The sequence below is a fragment of the Salmo salar genome, chromosome 13 (genome assembly GCF_965601325.2).
Source record: "Salmo salar chromosome 13, fSalSal1, whole genome shotgun sequence".
NCBI classification, from domain to species: domain Eukaryota; kingdom Metazoa; phylum Chordata; class Actinopteri; order Salmoniformes; family Salmonidae; genus Salmo; species Salmo salar.
Genome location: NC_138303.1, coordinates 67,364,734 through 67,388,916, shown reverse-complemented (window position 1 = coordinate 67,388,916; position 24,183 = coordinate 67,364,734). Strand labels below are relative to the sequence as shown.

Here is a 24,183-nt window from a genome sequence, read left to right as displayed (position 1 = left end):
ACTTGAACTATTTGGTTTTAATATCACCACCTCTTGAAGAGCATAGTCAGAACTACAAATTCCCGATTTGTATCATCAGAGTTATACAGCAAGTAACTGCATGCTTTTCATAAGCAGTAATAGTATGTTGGCGCCGGGGTCAAAGCTAAACTGTGGTTCTGGTGTTATACTTTTGTATTTCATGTTATAGAGAAGCTTCTCAGAAACACAGAACACTTTATTTCATGAGGATATGATTGACCATTGCTGAGATCTTATTTTCAAGTGATCAAGTCGCGGACTGGTCAATCTTAATCCCTTGTCAATAATGGTTCCAAATCAACTGTCTGGATTCTTAATTTCAACATGTTTTGTCCAAAGATGGGGTGGTCATACAATGTTCAGGGCTGTTGTAAAATAGAGTTGATTCAAATAAAAGTCAAATGTATGAAAATAAACCTCAATATTATGCAAATGTCACGACGCAACATACAGCACTCATTATGAAACTCATTGTGTGCCGTACAGCGTCTTTCCACCAGGGGTAGAGTTTCTTGCGCAGATTAAAAACATGCTTAACCATATACACTTGTAAGACATTTTTGTTTAAATGAGCATTAGTATTAATACTATTATGGCCAATATTAAACACATTTTTCATGATTAGGGTGCTAATAGCAATGTGGTTATCAATAACACAAACACTGAATCAATCAATAATGAATTGCATAAGACTTTGATGTGCAGAATATTAAAAAGAATACCACTGCGTCAACCTTTAATCTGCATTTATACAAGTAAACCCTTCACCTTCTGATAAAGAGCTTTCGTTTTTTTGTTCTCACGTTTGCTGTGTTCACGTTTTTAAATAACTTTGCTGTGCCAACCTGTTCACGAGTGCTGTGTTCAATAATTGAAGTGTTAAATCTTGTGTGCAATAACACATTTCCTAAACTCTCACGTGCTATCTATTAAACTTGTTTGCAAATGTCATGCTCTAACCCAAATTGAAACATGACATTCCTGCGTGCCTCTCTTTCTGCTCTTGATTGTTTAAAGGTGAAGAAAATTATCGTGACTCCCTTAAAGACCAAAGTGCACAGCCAGTTCGGTGACATTTTACAGCATATCGCCATACTGCAATAGTTATTAACTATGTGGAATGTTTTTGGACCATTGGCTTCCCGGTAAACAGGTACTAACAGGAGGTATGAGCCACCTCCTTCAGGCTCCTCCCAGCCTTCACCTCCTCGTTAGCAGCCTGTAGCTGTTCAGGGGTATAACGGCGCCATGTTTTTGTGTTCATGCAACATCATTTATTAAGATTCCATTCCAAGGCAATGGACTCAAAAAAGTAGATATAATTTCCATGTAATTCAACATAACGTTATTGTATATGTCATGGAATGAGCAAGTGTTCATAACTTTTTGTACATTCAGTGTACAGTATATGATGGACTGAGAGGACAGAGGTGAGTTATTAAATACATTTTTAATATTAATATTGTTGCTTTATACAGTAATTTACTAACGTTAAGTACTTTATACAATGATTTGTCTCGTGCTAATGGAAGTTACCATATTAACCCTAATCATTCTCATGCTTTGTTCATTAACATTATATAAAGTAACATTATGTTCCTTCTTCTCTCTCTTTGAACAGAATCACAATCCATCCCCTCTCAAAATAAAGTTCCCTACTTTGTGTAACTCATATATTTAACGGTATTTATTTATTTATAAAGACATTATCAATGGTGAGTGTAAAGTTAATTACTTGTCAGTTCATCAATAGTTAATTCCATCAATAGTACATTTTTTGCAACATCACTGTGAGCCATCATGACTCTTAAAAGCCGTGACAGCCACAGTTTACTTGTGTATCTAACGTTAGTGCCGCCCTAAAACCCCCCACCATGATCATTACGCAGGTGCACCTTGTGCTGTGGACAATAAAATGCCACTAGAATGTGCAGTGTTGCCAGACAACACAATGCCACAGATGTCTCAAGTTGGGGGAGCATGTAACTGGCATGCTGACTGTAGAAATGTCCACCAGAGCTGTTGCCAGAGAATTGAATGTTCATTTCTCTACCATAAGCCGTGTCCAATGCCATTTTACAGAATTTGGCAGTACATTCAACTGGCCTTACAACCTCAGACCATGTGTAAACACGCCAGCCCAGGACCTCCACCTACGGCTTCTTCACCTGTGAGATCGTCTGAGACCAGCCACCCGGACAGCTGATGAAACTGTGGGTTTACACAATTTAGCATTTCTGCACAAACTTTTGGAAACCATCTCAGGGAAACTCATCTGGGTGCTCGTCTTCCTCACCAGGGTCTCGACCTGACTGCAGTTCGTCATCGTAACAGTCTTCAGTGGGAAAATGCTCACCTTCGATGGCCATTGTCACATGGGAGAAATGTGCTCTTCACGGATGAATCACAGTTTCAACTGTGCAGGGCAGATGGCAGACAGCATGTAAAGCATTGCGTGGGCGAGCGGTTTGCTGATATCAATGTTGTGAACAGAGTGCCGTGGTGGAGGGGTTATGATATGGGCAGGAATAAGCTACGGACAACGAACACAATTGCATTTCATTGATGGCAATCTGAATGCACAGAGATAACATGACGAGATCCTAAAGCCATTCATCCGCTGCCATCATCTCATGTTTCAGCATGATAATGCACTGCCCCATGTCGCAAGCATCTGTACACAATTCCTTGAAGCTGAAAATGTCCCAGTTCTTTCATGGCCTGCATACTCACCAGACATGTTACCCACTGAGCATGTTTGGGATACTCTGGATCGACGTGTGTGACAGTGTGTTCCAGTTCCCGTCAATATCATGCAACATCGCACAGGCATTGAAGAGTGGGACAACATTCCACAGGCCACAATCAACAGCCTGATCAACTCTATGCGAAGGAGATATGTTGTGCTGTATGAGACAAATGGTGGTCACACCAGATACTGACTGGTTTTCTGATGCACGCCCTCCCTTTTTTTTAAGGTATCTGTGACCAACAGATGCATATCTGTATTTCCAGTCATGTGAAATCCATAGATTAGGGCCTAATGAATTTATTTCAATTGTCTGATTTCCTTATATGAACTGTAATTTCAATAACATCTGAAATAGTTTTATATTTTTTGATATGATAATTATTTATTTTTTTACCCCTTTTTCTCCCCAATTTCGTGGTATCCAATTGGTAGTTACAGTCCTGTCCCATCACTGCAACTCCCGTACGGCCTCGGGAGAGGCGAAGGTCAAGAGCCGTGCGTCCTCCAAAACACAACCCAGTCAAGCCGCACTGCTTCTTGACACAACGCCGGCTTAACCCGGAAGCCAGCTGCACCAATGTGTCGGAGGAAACACCTGGTGATCGTGTCAGCGTGCGTTGCGCCCGGCACGCCACAGGAGTCGCTAGTGCGCGATGGGACAAGAACATCCCTGGGGGCCGACGCTGGGCCAATTGTGCACCGCCCCATAGGTCTCCCGGTTGCGGCCGGCTGCGACAGAGCCTGGACTCGAACCAGAATCTCTAGTGGCACAGCTAGCACTACCATGCAGTGCCTTAGACCACTGCGCCACTCGGGAGGCACGCGTTTTATATTTTTGTTGAGTGTATATTTGAACCTCTTCTTATATGCACATTAGAAAGATCAATGTAATTCATTTCTACACAACACAATAGTCGTAGTCACCAACTCAGATCTGGTCACTCTGGTACCTATGTTACATCGTTGATCCTGCCACCTTTCTTTAAATGTACACCTTTCATTTGCATTGTCTACTAAAGTATGTCTTTCAGGTGTTTTGCTAGCTTCATGCTTAATAAACACTATTTTATAGATCTTGTTCTATTTCTTTTATGATATGCATCCGTATTATACCAATAGAAAATAACCAGCATTTGACTCTGAGTCAACAAATATCTTTGTAAAACTACCAATATTTTCCCCAATTCACTACCTCTATTTTCTAAATGAGGCAAAATAAATCCCCCAAACCATATGCACAGCACATGATTACAGGACCAGAAGAATTCAAATAGAAATCTACAGGCACAATCGTCATATACAGTTATCAAGATTTGAACAAAGTAGGGAGTAGTGCTTTGGTTTGCTGACGACATGAGACAATGTAGGGGTGCTCCTCTCTGCATGGGAGTGTCACTCAAACTTCTTGAGGTGGTTGTAGAGGGACTGGACGTAGGTGAAAATACACATAGGGTCTGGTCTGCTACCCATCACCATCATATCCTCCACCTCTATGAGACGCACACAGTCGGCTTGCTCCCTGAGAGAGACGGAAGGAGAAAAAAAAAAAAGTTTTCCAGTAGATCTATATTATGATACTGTAATCCACAGAGTAGTCCCAGGATCACATGTGCACGCGCACACACACACACACACACACTTACTCTGCTGTGGTGAAGGCCACTTCAAAGTTGTGTTTGCGATTGGCAGGGTTCAGTGTATTGTAGTCAAACACCAGGGGGAAAAAGGAGTGGACCAGGGCAGCGAATGCCATCCCATCACACCAGCTGGACGAGAAGTTGTGGATGTCTATGTTCTGGTGGAGGAGAGAATGGTAGGAGCCAAATGCAGTGTTACTTCCATGGAAAAACAGTTCAAAACTTGCGTATTCCTATACATTGACTAACTAAGGGCCAAATTTGATTGTAAATCCTCTATTAACATAAATGCATGATTAACACACGTGGTCCAGTTATGAACAAAAGTGAATGGTATCAGAATATGGAGCCTCCTATGGTGTCTAAAGTCCTGGCAAGGACTGTAATGGGCTAATCACTGGAAACCAGAAGAAAATCTCACGTTTGCTAACTAACATTTATATCACATTGTGAACAGTCCGTCACGAGGGACTAAGGCCGGACTCACCTGGTAGCCAATGGTTTTGGAGCGGCACCACTCCAGGAGCATTGCCTTGATGTTGCTAGCGCTGTTGAAACTCTGAGAGCGCTGCAGTTTGGGCTTGGAGCCTGCAGCCTTGGACCTGCAGAGTGGAACATAGAGGTGTTCAGTTGTTTGTGGCTGTGTAGCTTAGTTGGTGAGAACACAGTACCAGCAACATCAAGGTCATGGGTTCATGTATGCACTCATTGTGCTGTAATTCGCTTTGTTTGCGTTGTTTGCTAAGGGGCATATAAACAGGGCCCAATAGTCTGACATATCACACAATAACTAGGTTTCCATCCAACTGGTGACAGATTTTCATGCAAATATTCTAAAATCCGCATAAAGAATTTTCCTGCGAATATTCTAAAATCTGCATCTGTGGTGTTTCCACCAAACAGATTTGTTGTGGATGACGTAGTGCACCCAAAATGTACTTTTTCGTTTACCAAATAAAAATGTACTTTTTCATTTACCAAATAAAAATCTAAATTTCAATGTGTTTCCATCACATTTTTTACTCTACAGATAGTCATGTAAAAAAAACTGTTGTGTTTAATAGCAAATATGCCTACTCTGGTCTTGGCGCGTGCGCTCCAGCCAACAGCTCGCAGATACAGTGTGGGAAGGCTGTGCGGTTAGGCTAGTCTACATGATGAGACTATTATGGATAAGAGCAAGAATATGTTTTCATTGTCAAACGTCAGCCAAGCATCGCTCATCATGTCACCAGAATAAGACCCTGGATATTTATTGGAAAGGAGCATCAAGCTCATCAACGTGCACTTTCACCACCCTGTGAAGTGGTGAAAGTAATCTGTAGCCTAATAAACAGCATAATTTCCCAAGTCATAGTGGGAGGACCACACACCATATCGTGTGATACAAGTTTGCTTTGATATGATGGTTATTGTGTAAATAATTTGCTCATAAAGGAGTTCCCACCTCCATTTCTCACATTAATTTTGCTGACACAAAATGATCCCACCATGTCGAGCAAACAAATGATCTGTTGGCTTTTATAAAATTGTACCAAAACTTCCTGTTTCCATCACAGCTGTCGTGATTTTTTTTTTTATATGGTTTGACTTTACTCACATAAAAACGGTGGATGCAAACATGGTTAATGACATTGATAATATACATGTAGTAAAGGGTTGGGGAACATATAACTTGGCTTTAACAATTATCCAATAGGAAGTAATAGTTAGCTAAGGTGGGCAAGAGAGACAATGGGTGAAGTCAGGGTGACTGACTGTGCCTACCGTACCTGTCACTCTCGTAGGCCAAACTCTCAAACAGAGACCGTTTGCCCTGCATCCCGATGTTGCGAGGCAGTGTTTGTGACCTCTGCAGCTTCCGCTCCCCACCACCCCCAAACTTGTCCAGACCACCAAGCCTGTCCAGAATGCCAAACTTGTTCGGACTGCCAAAACTTTCCAGACCGCCGAACTTGTCCATGCTCCTATAGATGATGTAACAATTTACATCATTCGCTTTTATAGTATGTTATGGTATGTTTCTAGTATGTTAAAGACTGACCTGTCTGTGCCAGGGGGAGGCACTTTTCTGGGGGGTAGGAGTTTTTCTGAGAGCGAGAAAGAGACAGACAGAGGGGGGTGGGGGGGGGGGGAGAGAGAGAGAGAGAGAGAGAGAGAGAGAGAGAGAGAGAGAGAGAGAGAGAGAGAGAGAGAGAGAGAGAGAGAGAGAGAGAGAGAGAGAGAGAGAGAGAGAGAGAGAGAGAGGACAATGCTAACCCGACAACGAAGAAAAGACTAGGAGAGGTAAAGACAGATGGTACAACACACAATGAAGACCAGAAGACTACTATGCTATGCCTACAGACCAGTTCCTACTTTTACCTGTGGTTGCTGTGAAGCTCATGCTACGGGCAAGACTCGCGCTCGCTGCCTCAACTGCATGTACTACTGTAAAAGAAGGAAGGGAAAGAAACTGACATAGAACTGGAGGTCAGACAAAGAAATGGGAAAGCATAAAGTGAGAAATGGGAAAGATGAAAGATACTGTAGTAGTGAGAGAGGAGTCCTTGTGTCCCGGTGGTACTCACCACGTTCACTACGTTTGAAAGGGAATTCTCCTGATGCTTTGGGTTTGGTCTCCTCAAATACTGATTGACTAGGTGTTTTAGGTGCAGGGGCAGGAGATGGAGGGGCTGCAGGAGACTGAGATTGGGCGGCAGAAGACTGACTTGGGGCTGCGGAAGACCTGGTTGGGGCGGCAGGAGACTGAGTTGGGGCTGGTGCAGTTGGTACCTCGGGGCCAGTTTTGCTCATGACACTGACAGGGGCATAGGGCGGGGCCAGAGATACAGGGGTGGGGTGCTCTTGCTGAGCTGCATGACAGCTGACTGGTGACCTCACTTCCTGATGTTGTCCAGGCAAACTCTCTGCTTTGGTGAGAATAGACAGAAGAGGAAAAAAGGTTAGCTGGTAGGGTTTAGCTATTTGGTTTGGACTAGAGGGTGACATCAGGTCAGATGGACAGTGTCAACCAGACCTGGGTTCAAAAAGTATTCCTTTTCTTTCAAATGCTTTATCTGTACTATTTGAACCTGGAAAGGTGTCAACGAGTGTGGACGACAGACACATACAATACATCAAATGTTACACAATCTAGGCCTACTGCAAGCAAAATGATTATGTATCTGATCCTTGTAATAGGCCTTGAGGAGTAAATGTACGTATTTGCACAGGGTCTCTCTCTTTAATGCTGGTGCTGAAACAACAAAGTCAACAAAGTCAGGCATGGATATGTTCCTTAATTTAACTTTAGATTCTTCAGAGCACAGCTTAAAGAGATAGTTCATTCAAAAATGAATACAAAATTACCCAGAAGAGCTGCATACAAGTTAAGGAAACGAATATGTAATTTTGTTATACTCACAGGGACTAAACAAAGCATCAAGTGCTGTTTTGGGAGTGGTGACGTCTGCCATTGGATAGGTAGGAGACTTTGGTGTTGAAGCAGGACACTTTTGGGCCAAAGCAGAAGATTGTGCTGGCGGTTTGGGGCTAGTCGGGGAGTCCCTTTTGGTCATGGCAGTGCAGGGAAGATGAGGATTGCCGAATGACGAGCCCTCTGATTTGTTAGGAGTGTACATACAGTAAGAGGAAAGGTGAGAGTCAAAGAAGGAAGAAAATTGTGTAAAAAGATGACTTACAAAATTGTCCACAGCCTGCTTACAAGGTAAGGAAACAAGTATGTTACATGTATTTTACTCACCAGATTCATACAAATAATCCGATCTTGCTTTGGGCGAGGTGACATCTGCTAATGAATGACCAGCAGACTTCAGTTCATTTTCATGTCCATTCTCCCACACAGCAGCAACATTTTTCTCTTCCATTTTGTCAACAACCTTATGTCCCTATATAAGAGAAACAGAATACACTACGGTGCCCATTACTACACTAGAGGCAATCTAAAATAGCATACCATGAAACAAACCTGTACAATAAATGTACGTTGAATCAGAAACAATAATCAAATCAAGCTTTATTTATACAGCACATTTCAGACATGGTATGCAACCAACGCAATGTGCTTCACAGGGGGAAAAAACTATGAGAAAAAAATATATATATTTCCTAAACAACAAACATAAGAGGATAAAAAAACTAAAGAATAAAAACTGATTGACTAAAAAGCACCCTAAGGAAAAGCTAAGCTAAAAAGGTGTTTTTTAAGATTTCTTTTAAAAATGTCCACAGTTTAGGCCCCTCAGGTTCTCTGGCAGGCTATTCAAGAGGCTGGGGGCATAGTAACTAAAGGCTGCCTCTCCATGCCTCTTGGTCCTAGCCTTTGAGATAGTTAAAAGGCCAGTCAGTGCCAGAGGACCTGAAGGACTAACTTGGTACATAACTTAAAAGCATGTCTGACATGTATTGGGGTGCACAATCGTGGATTGATTTAAAAACCAATAGAAGAATCTAAAAATGAATTCCAAAACTCACAGGCAGCCAGTGCAGAGACCTTAAAACCGATGTAATGTGTGATCTCAGTCTGGTCTTGGTCAGTACCCGTGCTGCAGCATTCTGTATGTATTGCATTTGACCAATGGATTTCTCGGGTAGACCAGACAGGAGAGCATTACCGTAGTCAAGACAGCTTGTAATAAAAGTCTGGATGAGTCTCTCTGTATCCGCCGGAGAGAGAAACGGAGACATCTTGGCAATGTTCCTCAGGTGGTGAAAAGCTATTTTGGTTACATTCGTAATGTGGGATTCGAAATTGTGTTCAGAATCTAAAATAACAGCTAGGTTTTTTACCTGGTGTTTTGTTTTTATTGCCTGTGAATTAAAATCAAACATTGTGGAACACCACATGTGATATGTATTTTCTCTGAGTTGTGTTCACCAAGGTTGACAGAAAAAACTCTTGAAAGGTTAAATTGGTCCAAAACCAATTTAGAACTGGACCGGAGAGGTCAACCCACCACTCCAGTCTGTCCAGAAGGACATCATGGTCAATAGTGTCAAATCCAGCAATTAAATCCAAGAGTACAAGGACAGAGAGCTGTTATAAATGATGTGGGCACGACTCATGGCCCTGTACCATTTCACAGACACCAGCCCAAAATGGGCCATCCCACCTGAAATGGGCCAGAATTGCCGGGGCCGGTTTATGCTCTCAGTCCGCCCCTGAGTTACATCCATCCAGAAAGAAGAATCTGATGGTCCCAGTAATCCTCCATCTAAAACCATTCCAATCTTTATCTGAGTTTTCCTTGATATGTGTTTAGGATCAGTGCAGGCGTCTGTCTTATCACTTGTTCACTCTTAGAACAGCTCAGCTGACTGCCTCAGTGTCTGTATCTAAGTACATGTCTGTGCTTGCCTTAGTGATTCTCTGGCTCGCTCTGTCTAGCTGTATCTGAAGTTTGAGATCTCCTGCACTCTACCCATCCTCTATCTGTCTCTACCCTCCTCCGTGAGGAAAGTGGATGATCTCGATCACAACCACTGGATGGATATGTGACAAAATGCTCTCTTTCAAACTTGTTTGAATTTAATAACAGCAGAGCAACAACAACCATAATGTCTTTATGAAATGGTCGTTATTACAGCTGCAGTAACAAACCCATATGCAGGGACCATTGGTGTTATCCATAGATCCACCATAGTAAGACTGTGTGTGTGTATGTTCAAGTGCAGCACTACCCTCGTGGCAGACGGCCTCTGGCCGGTCTCTGAGCTTAGCCCAAACACCCCATCCCAGAGGGAACCAGCAACTTATCAAAGGCCAAACCAACTGGAATCTGCTACAGGCTCAAAATATCACCAGGAGCATAGCCTTAGAATCTAGCATAGCCTTAAATGGCCAGATTAGCAAATTGAAAACGGGGTGGAAACAAACTAAAGAACAGCTTTAGGTCTTTTAGGTGACCCAAAGACAAAAAACAGAGCCATTTTGACTACCCTTGACAATATCAAAATTGGACATTTGGTTTGGAAATGGTATTATTCTTACTGGTCTTTGGGTCTCCATAAGTCCCCATTGTGACTCTGGTCTTTAGTGGCACTGGGGCTCAAAGCATGGGTCTAACTGACAGGTGTGGAGAGACCAGGTTTAAGTCCTGAAGCTATTTTGGATTTGTAATCAGTCCCCCACTCCTCTTAGATCCTAGCATAGGCCCAAACGGGGCCTTTTGAGATCAGGAGTTAGTAGTGGGAAAGGCAAACAGTTCCAATGCTATCATTCAGTGCCAGAACTTCGTACTTCAGAGCCTGCTGGACTGGCAGTCTCTCCTGTTATCCTCCCATGGCTTTCCTGACTGGCTGCGTCTGCCAGCGATAGAGCCACGATGAGAGCCCAGTCAAGTCATCAACTCATAGCAGAGGGACAGCAGAGGCTAGGGATTAGCAGTAGCAATGATCTGTGTGTGCAACTGACATACCTACTGTATAACTATCGCTCTCGATCTGTCTCCCCGTCTGCTTCTTAACCTCTTTATCCCATACCCTCTCTCCGAATCTCTTTTACTTATAGTCTCTCTCTCCCTCTCTCAGAAACACGCCACCACACAAACATAGCCAAACACAGTCACACACCCACATTCTAACATGTTATTTAGATTCACAAGGAAATACAGGGTTAGGGTTTCAAGATGCACACACACACGTAGGAGCGCATTTCTATCAGACTGGATCATTGAGTAGTCAGGGATGATGGGGGATCAGCCAGGTGACAACAGTGCTGTGGAATGTTGGCAGGGTGTGTGTTTTCAGAGGGGAACAGCTGGCAATCTGGATCAGGGGGATATTGACGGGTAGTCGGAATTCTACTTTCCGTCTTGTCAGGACGCTGAATTCAGGACTGGGATTGGTTGGATGAAGCATTCCCTTGTGCTGAAGTGAAGAGATATGGAGACCCAAAAGAGCTCCTTTAGGGCCTCTACATGGTACTTGCTGTGTGTTAGTGTGTGTACCCCTTGTAAGCCTAATTCTTTATTTGATTGTAGATCCAAATAACAAATTCAAGTGAGTCTGCTCAGTGAGTGATAACGATAGGGGTGGGAGTCAAATAAGTTATAACAATACATGATGTCAGATTATTACCTACCACCTATCATCTTCCTATCATAACCCTACCAACCATTAATCCTATAATCGTTCTAATAACCAACCCTTCTCATACCCCAAGAGCAGTTGATATGAAATACAAACAATCCAGACCTGACCAGCCACAACCTAAAATAACCTCTTATCTTCATACTACCAGATACAGTTCATTTGGAAAAAATTCAGACCGCTTGACTTCTAACACATTTTGTTACATTACAGCCTTATTCTAAAATTAAATTGATTAAATTTTTTTCTCTTCTCATTAATCTACACACAATACCCCATAATGACAAAGCAAAAACTGGTTTTAGAACAACAAAAAAATACAAACTGAAATATGACATTTACGTAAGTATTCAGACCCTTTACTCAGTACTTTGTTGAAGCACCTTTGGCAGCGATTACAGCCACGAGTCTTCTTGGGTATGACGCTACAAGCTTGGAATACCTGTATTTGGGGAGTTTCTCCTATTCTTCTCTGCAGATCCTCTCAAGCTCTGTCAGGGTGGATGGGGAGTGTCGCTGCATAGCTATTTTCAGGTCTCTCCAGAGATGTTCGATCGGGTTCAAGTCCGGGCTCTGGCTGGGCTACTCATTCAGAGACTTGTCCCAAAGTTACTCATGCGTTGTCTTGGCTGTGTGCTTAGGGTCGTTGTCTGGTTGGAAGGTGAACCTTCGCCCCCAGTCTGAGGTCCTGAAAGCTCCGGATCAGGTTTTCATCAAAGATCTCGCTGTACTTTGCTCCGTTCATCTTTCCCTCGATCCTGACTAGCCTCCCAGTCCCTGCCGCTGAAAAACATCCCCACAACATGATGCTGCCACCACCATGCTTCAACGTAGGGATGGTGCCTGGTTTCCTCCAGACGTGACGCTTGGCATTCAGGCAAAATAGTTCAATCTTGGTTTCATCAGACCAGAGAATCTTGTTTCTCACGGTCTGAGAGTACTTTAGGTACCTTTTGGCAAACTCCAAGCAGGCTGTCATGTGCCTTTTACTGAGGAATTGCTTCTGTCTGGCCACTGTACTATAAAGACCTGATTAGTGGAGTATTGTAAAGATGATTGTCCTTCTGGAAGGTTCTCCCATTTCCACAGAGGAACTCTGGAGCTCTTCCAGCGTTGACCATTGGGTTTTTGGTAATCTACCTAACCAAGGCCCCTTTCCCCCGATTGCTCAGTTTGGCCGAGCGACCAGCTCTAGGAAGAGTCTTGGTAGTTCCAAACTTCTGCCATTTAAGAATGATGGAGGCCACTGTGTTCTTGGGGACCTCCAATTTTGCAGAAATGTTTTGGTACCCTTCCCGAGATCTGTGCCTCGACATAATCCTGTCTCGGAGCTCTATGGACAATTCCTTTGACTTCATGGCTTGGTTTTTCTCTGACATGCACTGTCAACTGTAGGACCTTATATAGACAGGTGTGTGCCTTTCCAAATCATGTCCAATCAATTGAATTTACCACAGGTGGACTCCAATCAAGTCGTAGAAACATCTCAAGGATGATCAATGAAAACAGGATGCACATGAGCTCAATTTCGAATCTCATAGCAAAGGCTTATGTAAATAAGGTATCTGTTTTTAATACATTTGCAAAAATTTCTACAAACCTGTTTTTGCTTTGTCATTATGAGATATTGTGTGTAGATTGATGAGGAAAACAATGTATTTAATCAATTTTACAATATGGCTGTAATGTAACAAAATGTGGAAAAAGTGAAGCGGTCTGAATACTTTCCGAATGCAAAAATACTTTAAAGTACTACTTAAGTAGTTTTTTGGGGTATCTGTACTTTACTATTTATGTTTTTGCCAACTTTTATATTACTAAAGAAAATAATGTACTTTTTACTCCATCCATTTTCCCTGATACCCAAAAGTACTTGTGACATTTTGACAGGAAAATCTCAATTTCACACACTTATCAAGATAACATCCCTGGTCATCCCTACTGCCTCTGATCTGGCAGACTCACTAAACACAAATGCTTCATTTGTAAATTATGTCTGAGTGTTGGAGTGTACCCCATGGCAGACTCCAACACCGCCAACAAATAAATAAAATAAAATTGAACCGTCTGGTTTACTTAATATAAGGAATTTGAAATGGTTTATAATTTTACTTTTGATACTTAAGTACATTTTAGCAATTCCATTTACTTAGTATATTTAAAACCAAATACTTTTAGACTTATACTCAAGTAGAATTTTACTGGGTAACTTTCACTTTTACTTGAGTCATTTTATATTAAAGTATCTTTAGTTTTAGTCAAATATGACATTTGAGTACTTTTTACACCACTGTGTACATGCTGACATTTCAGCAAACCTTGTAGTGGCAATCTCAGACCTAATTTTCTCATCCATTTATCTATCCCCCTCTCACATTCTTAGCATTGACCTTCACCTCCATCCAAACATGACAAAAACGACACAGTTGACTGTGGTGAGGTCACCTATGCACAACTTTGTTAACCCGTAACAAGGCTGACGTAAACACTCATCAACCTCACTATACGAGCATTATGGGAAATATATGGAGAGCGATGAGGGTGCTGGGAAAGGTGGAGTTGGGTTGCTGCTATGTCCGTCTCTTCTTCCAGCCTTTCTCTCTGGTCCCCCCCTCTTTCTGTTTCTATACATCCAGAGTTGCAACATGACGTCAGTTATGGGAAGTTACGTTAGCTGGGAATTTGTGGTGCTACTAAAATGTATACTGAACCACACACACCCAAACCAGCTCCAATCCAAAAGTCCAGGACCAGGGCCATCAATCAGGCCTGCCCTGCCAAAAATACATGTGCCCTCTTGGGGGGACAGGAGGAGCGGAGAGAGGGGAATGGATGAGGGTAAAAACACACAGACAGAAATATATCTTTGGATTCAATGAAAGATTAGAAGTAGTGTACGTAAGCATGTCCAGTTAGTTTAAGGTGTAGGGTACGAAAAGTACACTTAAAAATAGCCATAAAAGGAAAATAGATACCCATACATAGACTGTTTGAATTAGTTGTTTTTTGGAGTGTCTCCAAAAGCAAAAAGTGACATGTTTATATTATATCATTCAGGTAGAGGATGGGTAGCTTGCCTTTGTCCCATTACTGCCTAATGTAGTTACACGCAATTAGGGGTTCACAATGAATCTGCAGAAATGCTGTAAAACCTATTGTTATTCTTAGATCATTTTTCCCTTGACATGGTCAAATAACTCAAGCATAGATTGGTTAACTCTTTTTGTAAACTAAAGGCACGGATTGGCCTATAGGTGGCGCGTTATAAGCATTCTCACTTAAACCGTCAAATCCGCCGCCCTGTTTGATTTAAGAGAGTTGAAGCTGTGTATGTACTGTAGGTGTCGTTCCTCATGCTAAACAAATGGTAAGGTGGTTCCTTGCATCATACAACACACTTTTCAGTCACCTTTAATGGCCCATGGTGTTCGACCTAATTTTTGATTTTTGGAAAGTGTGCTAAAAAAAAACGATCCTACTTGTTCGAAGGACAAGTGGCTAAAGAAATGCACATCAAGCCCTGTAGCTGTCTCCACCATTGGCAACAACTGGCTACTAGAACTGAACCGATGGACATGGGGCAATGACATGTGGTATGTAAACCTTTTGTATATGTCCTTAGAAGCTGTGTGAATATGAAGTCACTGCAACAGACCCGTTGGTGGCACTATAGATGTCATCGGCACCAGTGGCACCATAGGATACTAGAGCAATAACTATCAATCAAGTGGACTTTGTCTGGTGCAAATGAATGTTAGATAAGATACAAATTATGCAGATTAACAATGTGAAATATTGTGATTAGTATATCTGTATAATCACATATTGTTGCCCTATTATTTGGTCTGAACGTAGTGAAAAGTGGATATTTTATTCTGTAAAATGAGAAATCGGAAGTCCTGCCACTTGCACAGTCAGTGTATTACAGCTGTGAAAGTGTATTGAAGTATTTTGGAACGCTAATGTGGATTGTACCAATTAAGATTTAAATCAACATGGTAATGCTTTCACTGATTGCACATAAAGGAAGATAGTTCCTACATGATCGAGTGCTTGCTTTGTTATCCAACTGATCTCGTGTCCTTTCGGTATCCTGTAAAGCGATTATATTGCTGCTCACAACTATATTTCATTAGTACAGCACTAAGCCTAGAGCTTTAGAGTGAATGACCAGGGGCAACACTTTCCCCACTGAGAGACAACAGATTTACAACTTAGCACTGTCTCAATCTCTCTTTCTCACACACACGCACACGCAAACACGTGCATACTCGCACACAAACACGAGTGAGAGGCTTTCAGTTCTCCCAGATGACATTCCCTTGCATTCTACCAAATTATACTAAAATGGGACAATATCTTCTCCAGTAACAAGGTAATACTCACATTAGGCATGCTGGTATCCCCCATTGGCTCTCTGCTGGAGAGAAACGCTGATGTAGAACTAGAGGCATCATAACCAAGACCAGAAGAACCAGACTCCGACAGTCCAGAGAGGACCATGGTGGAGGGGCTCCCCTGGCTTATGTTCACCGTCCCCTGTGACGAAGTCATGGGGATCCATCCCCTACTGGCCCTCTCCTCGAGGGCGCTTCTGTCCACCACTCTTCCCGTCAGACCCTCCATCAGGCAGACCAGCACCTCCAGCTGGCTCCGGAGCTGCAGGTTCTCCTGCGTTAGCCGCTGAAGAGCCTCGGCCAGGGGTCCCTGTGCCTGGCACGCCTCGTCCACCCGCCGCTCCACACCCTGCTTGAAGGCGCTCACGTCCACATGCAACTCGCGCACCGCCGCCGCCAGTGTAGCTTCGAGGTGGCCCAGTGCCTCGCACACCGTCTTGTCACACACTTTGTCCCCGGCAGCCAACACAGGTGTAGAAGTGTCCATGTCCCCACTAGCAACAGTAACCCCCAGATTACAGGAAATTAAGTGGTGGATAGGTTTAATAGACGGTGGCGCCAGCTCTACTGTTCTTTCCTCCTCTTCTCCTTCTCTCCCAAGGTTTCTCCTGCCTGGACTGCTGAAAGGAGGTGATGAAGGGAGGGATAGATAGGTCTCCCTCTTTCTCTGTTGTTTAGTCCACATAGAGGTCTTAAAAGGGGGAGTTTTAGGTGTTCTATAACCGTTTCCCAGCACAGTTAGAAGGGTTTTAAAGGAATGTGCTAGAAGATAGATTCCTAAGCAGCCAAGCCATTTAAGCCCAATTAAACTCCACAGAGGACAAGAGCTGTTATTTCTAGGCTCCGTGGCTCTGTTCAAAAAGATAGGAGATGCAAAATGATACCCTACAAAACCAAGTTATCATTTGAGGAGGTAGACATATCAAACAAACCTTTTTGGAGGGTACTGCTGAGTGAGAGGTCCAGTAGTGGAGCAGTCCAGTCCACACATGTGTATGTTTATATGAGTGTGTGTTTATGTGTTTGTGTGGAGTGCATCCACACACCTCTAATGTAATGTCATGAGACTTTCTCTACTGTGTGTGAGTGTGTTCTGTATGCTGTGCAGCTCTGCTTTAAACCACCAGCCTCGTGAGCAGGTTCATTTTTGTATCAGGGGAATAAGGGGGAGGAGGGAGTAAAAGGGGAGGGTACAGACTTCATGCAGCACCCCGCCCTTCTTCGCACTCTGCTTGAAAAAGTGTGTGTGTGTGTGTGTGTGTGTGTGTGTGTGTGTGTGTGTGTGTGTGTGTGTGTGTGTGTGTGTGTGTGTGTGTGTGTGTGTGTGTGTGTGTGTAGGAAGGAGAGGGAAGTTTACATTGCCTTAATGTGCCCAATATAAAATAAGGGAATGGCAAGCCTGAACAAGTGATTTCACATGACTGTGCCCTCAGAAAGCATTTACATACCATTGACTTTTTCCTCATAATAGTGTTTAACATGAATTTTGAATAACTACCTCATCTCTGTACCCCACACATATAATTATCTGTAAGATCTCTCAGCCGAGCAGTGAATTTCAAACATAGATTCAACCACAAAGACCAGGGAGATTGTCCAATGCTTTGCAAAGAAGGGCACCTATTGGTATATGGGTAAAAAAAAGCAGACACAGAATATCCCACTGAGCATGGTGAAGTTATTATTTTTATGATGTATCAATACACCCAGTCACTACAAAGATACAGGCATCCTTCCTAACTCAGTTGCCAGAGAGGAAGGAAACTGCTCAGGGATTTCACCATGAGGCCAATTGTGACTTTAAATGTTACATAGTTTAATGGCTGTGTTAGGAGAGAACTGAGATTGGATCAATAACATTGTGCTACTCCACAATACTAACCTAAATGACAGTGTGAAAAGAAGGAAGCCTGTACAGAATAAGCCAAAACATACATCCTGCTGGCAATAAGGCACTAAAGTCAAACTGCAAACAATTCGGCTAAGAAATGAACTTTTTGTCTTGATAACAAAGTGTTATATTTGGAGCAAATCCAATACAACACATTACTGAGTAACACAATCCATATTTTCAAGCATGGTGGTGGCTACATCATGTTATGGGAATGCTTATCATCGGCAAGGACTAGGGAGTTTTTGGGGATAAAAAAATTACGTAATACAGCTAAGTAGAGGCAAAATCCTAGAGAAAAACCTGGTTCAGTCTGCTTTCCAACAGAGACTGGGAGACAAACGCACCTTTCAGGAGGACAATAACCTAAAACACAAGGCCTAATATACACTGAAGTTGCTTACAAAAACGACATTTAATGTTCCTGAGTGGCCTAGTTACAGTTTTTACTTAAATCTGCTTGAAAATCTATGGCAAGACTTGAAAATGGCTGTCTAGCAATGATCAGCAATCAACTTGACAGAGCTTGAAGAATTAAAAAATATATAATGTGCAAATATTGTACAATCCAGCTGCAATCGCTGCCAAAGTTGATTCTAAAATGTATTGACTCAGGGTTGTGAATACTTATGTCAATTAGATATTTCTGTATTTCATTTTCAATAAATGTGCAGAAATTTCAACAACAAAAATTACTGTCATTATGGGGTGTTGCGTGTAGATGGGTGAGAGAAAAATATCAATTTCATCCAGGCAGGGATGTGAATACTTTCTGAAGGCAAGGACTTGCTAGCCTCCCATGATTCCTACTCTTATCTGATGGGGCACATAGACACGAGTCAGAAGGAGAGTGCAATCTCACCACTGGGAATGAACAGGCCCCAGATATCACTGATCTCTGTAGGTTCAGCTTCACTGTGAAAGCACAATGGGATGTTATGGAGACACATTTTTTTATAGCTATATCTAATGTTTCATATAGCCCTGATGTCTACCCACCAGGCCATGCCAAGTTCGCATATGATACAAACAAACTTGTATAGACATATCCTGCGGGTGCTTTAGGAGAATCCCACAGTCAGGTAGATACACACTGGAGACAACAAAACCCAGCTTACTTTGATGTGCTGACAAACCACTATAAAACATGTCTATCGATGACGGATTGATATCGGTGTCTGTTCTGTCTCAGCCATTACATAACGGTTGCCATGAGAACTCAAGGTTAAGCTCGTTCTCTGATATTATGAGTGAGATACACTACATGACCAAAAGTATGTGGACACCTGCTCATCGAACATCTCATTCCAAAATCATGAGCATTAATAGTTGGTCTCCTCTTTGCTGCAAAACTGCCTCCACTCTTCTGGGAAGGCTTTCCACTAGATGTTGGAACAATGCTGTCGGGACTTGTTTCCATTCAGCCACAAGAGCATTAGTGATGTTGGGCGATGAGGCCTGGCTAACAGTCGGTGTTCCAATTCATCCCAAAGGTGTTCGATGGGGTTGAGGTCAGGGCTTTGTGCAGGCCAGTCAAGTTCTTCCACACCGATCTCGACAAACCATTTCTGTATTGACCTCGCTTTGTGCACGGAGGCATTGTCTATTATAGGACTATTTCTATTTTGCCCTGTTTATCAAAAGTGTTGGAAAAACTTGTCAATAATCAACTGACTGGCTTTCTATAGTATTCTCTCGGGTATGCAATCTGGTTTCCACTCAGGTTATGGATGTGTCACTGAAACCTTAAAGGTCCTCAATGATGTCACCATTGCCCTTGATTCTAAGCAATATTGTGCTGCTATTTTTATTGACTTGGCCAAAGCTTTTGATACGGCAGACCATTTGATTCTTGTGGGCCGGCTAAGGAGTATTGGGGTCTCTGAGGGGTCTTTGGCCTGGTTTGCTAACTACCTATCTCAAAGAGTGCAGTGTATAAAGTCAGAAAATCTACTGTCTCAGCCACTGCCTGTCACCAAGGGAGTATCACAAGGATCAATCCTAGGCCCCATGCTCTTCTCGATTTACATCAACAACATAGCTCAGGCAGCAGGAAGCTCTCTCATCCATTTATATGCAGTCTTATAGTCAGCTGGCCCCTCCCCATATTTTGTGTTAAAGGCTCTACAATAAAGCTTTCTTCGTGTCCAACAAGCTTTCTCTACCCTTAACCTTGTTCTGAACACCTTCAAATCAAAGGTAATGTGGTTTGGTAAGAAGAATGCCCCTCTTCCCACAGGTGTTATTACTACCTCTGAGGGTTTAGAGCTTGAGGTAATCACCTCGTACAAGTACTTGGGAGTATGGCTAGACGGTGCACTGTCCTTCTCTCAGCACATATCAAAGCTGCAAGCTAAAGTTAAATCTAGACTTGGTTTCCTCTATCGTAATCGCTCCTCTTTCACTCCAGCTGCCAAACTAACCCTGATTCAGATGACCATCCTACCCATGCTAGATTACGGAGACATAATTTATAGATCGGTAGGTAAGGGTGCTCTCGAGCGGCTAGATGTTCTTTACCATTCGGCCATCAGATTTGCCACCAATGATCCTTATAGGACACATCACTGCACTCTATACTCCTCTGTAAACTGGTCATCTCTGTATACCAGTCGCAAGACCCACTGGTTGATGCTTATTTATAAAACCCTCTTAGGCCTCATTCCCCCTATCTGAGATATCTACTGCAGCCCTCATCCTCCACATACAACACCCGTTCTGCCAGTCACATTCTGATTAAGTTCCCCAAAGCACACACATCCCTGGGTCGCTCCTCTTTTCATTTCGCTGCAGCTAGCGACTGGAATGAGCTGCAACAAACACTCAAACTGGACAGTTTTATCTCAATCTCTCATTCAAAGACTCAATCATGGACACTCTTACTGACAGTTGTGTCTGCTTTGTGTGATGTATTGTTATCTATACCTTCTTGACCTTTGTGCTGTTGACTGTGCCCAATAATGTTTGTACCATGTTTTGTGCTGCTACCATGTTGTGTTGCTACCATGTTGTTGTTATGTTGTGTTGCTACCATGCTGTGTTGTCATGTGTTGCTGCCTTCCTATGTTGTTGTTTTAGGTCTCTCTTTATGTAGTGTTGTCTCTCTTGTTGTGATGTGTGTTTTGTCCTATATTTATATTGCATTCATTTATTTTTAGCCTCAGGCCCTCCGAGAGGCTGCTATTATAGGCCACAATACAATGTGATAACCGTTGACGAGAGAGCGTTCTCCCCTTGCAGGGAAGTGCCCAGCGTGAAATAATTCCCAGTCGTTCTGATTGTGAAGTCATGTTGTAAAACATTTGCAGCGTGAAAATGATCCCAGTCAATAATTGCATGCTCATCTGTGTGGATGGCTGAGCTCGTGCAGGTGTTTCTCACACCAACTCGCCCTTGATTTAGCTAGCTAACTAGCATAATTAGCTGTAAACTGGTCGAGATGGCTTCTTCTCAAAGGAGTGCAGTTAACTTGTTTGTATAGCTAGCTAATTAATTAACAAACCAACAAATATATGCACTGTCAATCGAAAACCTCACGCCCAAGTCTTTGCAATCGCAAAAATATCGCTCCTCACATCAACCTTAAGCACTTTGACACGCGAATCCGGGTATTTATATGCTGACCTCACGCCTCAACAAGCTTCTGATTGGTCAGAGTTAATAATCCTGGTCACCACTGACTGGCAGATGTATGAAGCAAATGCGGGTGTCCACAGAACAGTTTTTTGAGGTCGAGGGAGGGTGTGAGAGAAACATCCACACGAGCTCAGCCATCCACATAAAGAGATGCGCATGTAATTATTGAACTGGGAATATTTTCACACTGGGAGAAATGGACACAAACAGTGGAGATGCTTTTCTTCCGTAGAAGTGTAGGGTGGTGGGTGGAAAGCCACAATCTGCAAGGTGAGAAAATTGTATTTGTTGCTGAACTTAGGGTTAAAGTCGGGGTTAGGCAAAAAGAAAACCTTGGAAAAACCCTGGGCAAACTGTAGGCACGAATGGTGAACTGACAGTGTGCAGCTCACTCATTCACTTTGCAGAAGTAAGGGCGACCAGTAAAGCGGTCTTGAAGGAGAGTTACTTCATCTCCACGCTCTCCATGCTTTGGTCACTCTAAAATAGCTCCAGAGATCCTTTGTGGTGATGGGAAAACCTTCCAGAAGGACAACCATCTCTGCAGCACTCCACCAATCAGGCCTTTATGGTAGTGTACTGCATTTCCATTTGCAAAGTCATCAACAGCTATTATTTCAATTCAACCCAGGGTTTAACTAAAAACAGGCAATACATATAGGCCTAGCGTTTCAAGCTTTGGTTGATTTCAAATGTAATCTTCAAGTTAATAATTAATGTCTTCATCTCAACCAAAAATCTAAGTTAAAGAATAGGACTAAATCAAATCAAAATGTATTTGACTTGATTTAGTCCAATCCAAGCAGAAGACCTTCAAATGTTGATGCAATTCAATATCCAGTTTGTCTACAAATTAATAATTGATATGCTGGATTCACTTCTCTATCTCAACCAAAAACCGAAGTTAAAGAATAGTTCCATCTATGCGACTGACTTAGTCTGGCTAATTCCAGTTTGTCTACAAATGAATAATATATATGTTCTATTCACGTCTCCATCTCAACCAAAAATCGAAGTTAAATAACAGGACTAAATCAAATCCAACTTTGAAGTACATTTAAAGCTTGATTTGATTGGATTTAGTCCAATTCTTTAAATTACATTTTTGGTTGAGATGGGGATGTGAATCCAACATATCAAATTTGGAATGAAATCCAAGCTAAGTCAGTGGGACGAAATATCTTCTTCAAATATTTGTATTTGGTTGCATTGACAACCAAAAACAATAAAATATCACTTTTGCAATACATTAAATAGCCTATTAACTTGTCTTCAAGTTAACCCTTACACTACTGGGAATTGGCCTATATGGATTGGGCTAAACAGAAATGTTTCTTACAGAAGAAATATGAAAAGCATATGCATAAGCATGGTAGAAATTAAAAGGGAACAATTTGGAGGCCATGTAAAAATGAATAGACAAAAAATGAGGACAAAACAGTAAATCTGACAAGAGTTAATCCAAACATTACACTGTTGATTTTATGGGCATTTTACATTTATCGTACATTTCACCACATTTGTTGATAACTAAAATCAGAAAATATTCTGGATACATTCAGTAACATAATAAGAATATTAATGAAGATGTTGGGGTAGGTGCAACATAACACAAAAACATGACACAAAAAAATGACAAGGGTTTGAGTGACAGGTCTAACTGGTGACTCCAAGTGGCCACACACCTCTCCAAAATGTGCACAGTTCCTATGTAATTTCAATGCACTTTTATGATCCAAAGAAGAGTCTTAAATTATAAGGTGCTATTTTGAGGTATCCTAGCTGTGCTGTTGAGGAGCTAAAGCAAGCAGACTTGTAGTTGTTTTGTTTGGAACATAACCCTGCATCCCTGACGTCACACAATTACTGTTGTTTACGCATTACAAAAATGGTCCATTATACACTGAGTGTACAAAACATTAGGAACACCTTCCTAATATTGACTTGCACCCACTTTTGCCCCCAGAACAGCCTCAATTCTTTGGGGCATGGTGTCGAAAGCATTCCACAGGGATGCTGGCCCATGTTGACTCTAATGTTTCCAACACTTGTGTCAAGTTGCCTGGATGTCCTTTGGGTAGTGGACCATTCTTGATAGACACAAGAAACTGTTGAGCGACAGAAACCCAGCAGTGTTGCAGTACTTGACACACTCAAATCAGTGCGCTGGCACCTACTACCATACCCCGTTCAAAGGCACTTAAATATTTTGTCTTGCCCATTCACCCTCTGAATGGCACAACATACACAATACATGTCTAAATTGTTTCAAGGCTTAAAAATCCTTCTATAACCTGTCTCCTCCCCTTCATCTACACTGATTGAAGTGGTTTTAAGTGACAATAAGGGATCATTGCTTTCACCTGGATTCACCTGGTTAGTCTATGTCATAGAAAGAGCAGGTGTTCCAAATGTTTTGTACACTCAGTGTAAATCACAATCTGGTCAGGTGTGCATCATTAGAAAGCGTGTTCTATTGCGAACATGGTTACGCTTTCACAAGGCAATTCAGAGAAGCAGATGGTAATTTTGGTGTGCATAGAATGGAGTCACAAGTGCATTCAGATGCGTGTTCCCCGCCAAATTTCGTCACAATACGACAAACATAGACTCATTCTGTTCAAGACAACCCAGGGTATCACGCAATGTCATCTTGTAACTGTACATTAAACATAGTCATCATAAATATTGACCCTGTATATTACATTAGTTTTATGATCTGGAAATGTGAAGTGGACATTTGGACTGTTGTTTGGC

At 42.2% G+C, this 24,183-nt stretch overlaps 1 protein-coding gene across 2 annotated transcripts; it reads right to left on the bottom strand.

The window, feature by feature from the left end:
* Positions 1-1,454: 1,454 nt before the first annotated feature.
* Positions 1,455-17,175, bottom strand: LOC106567577 (uncharacterized). Of its 2 annotated transcripts, none has more exons than XM_045693469.2 (10): positions 15,889-17,175; positions 8,156-8,300; positions 7,817-8,011; positions 6,981-7,322; positions 6,775-6,837; positions 6,455-6,500; positions 6,183-6,377; positions 4,898-5,012; positions 4,417-4,568; positions 1,455-4,292 (listed from the first exon to the last, which is right to left on the bottom strand). In XM_045693469.2, the coding sequence occupies exons 1-10, from the start codon at positions 16,582-16,584 to the stop codon at positions 4,166-4,168; spliced, it is 2,076 nt and encodes a 691-aa protein (XP_045549425.2). In that variant the 5' UTR covers positions 16,585-17,175; the 3' UTR covers positions 1,455-4,165. The 2 variants fall into 2 exon arrangements, with proteins under 2 accessions (XP_045549425.2, XP_013992535.3); XM_014137060.3 differs by having other exon boundaries at positions 6,775-6,840; positions 15,889-17,173.
* Between the last annotated feature and the right edge of the window lie 7,008 nt (positions 17,176-24,183).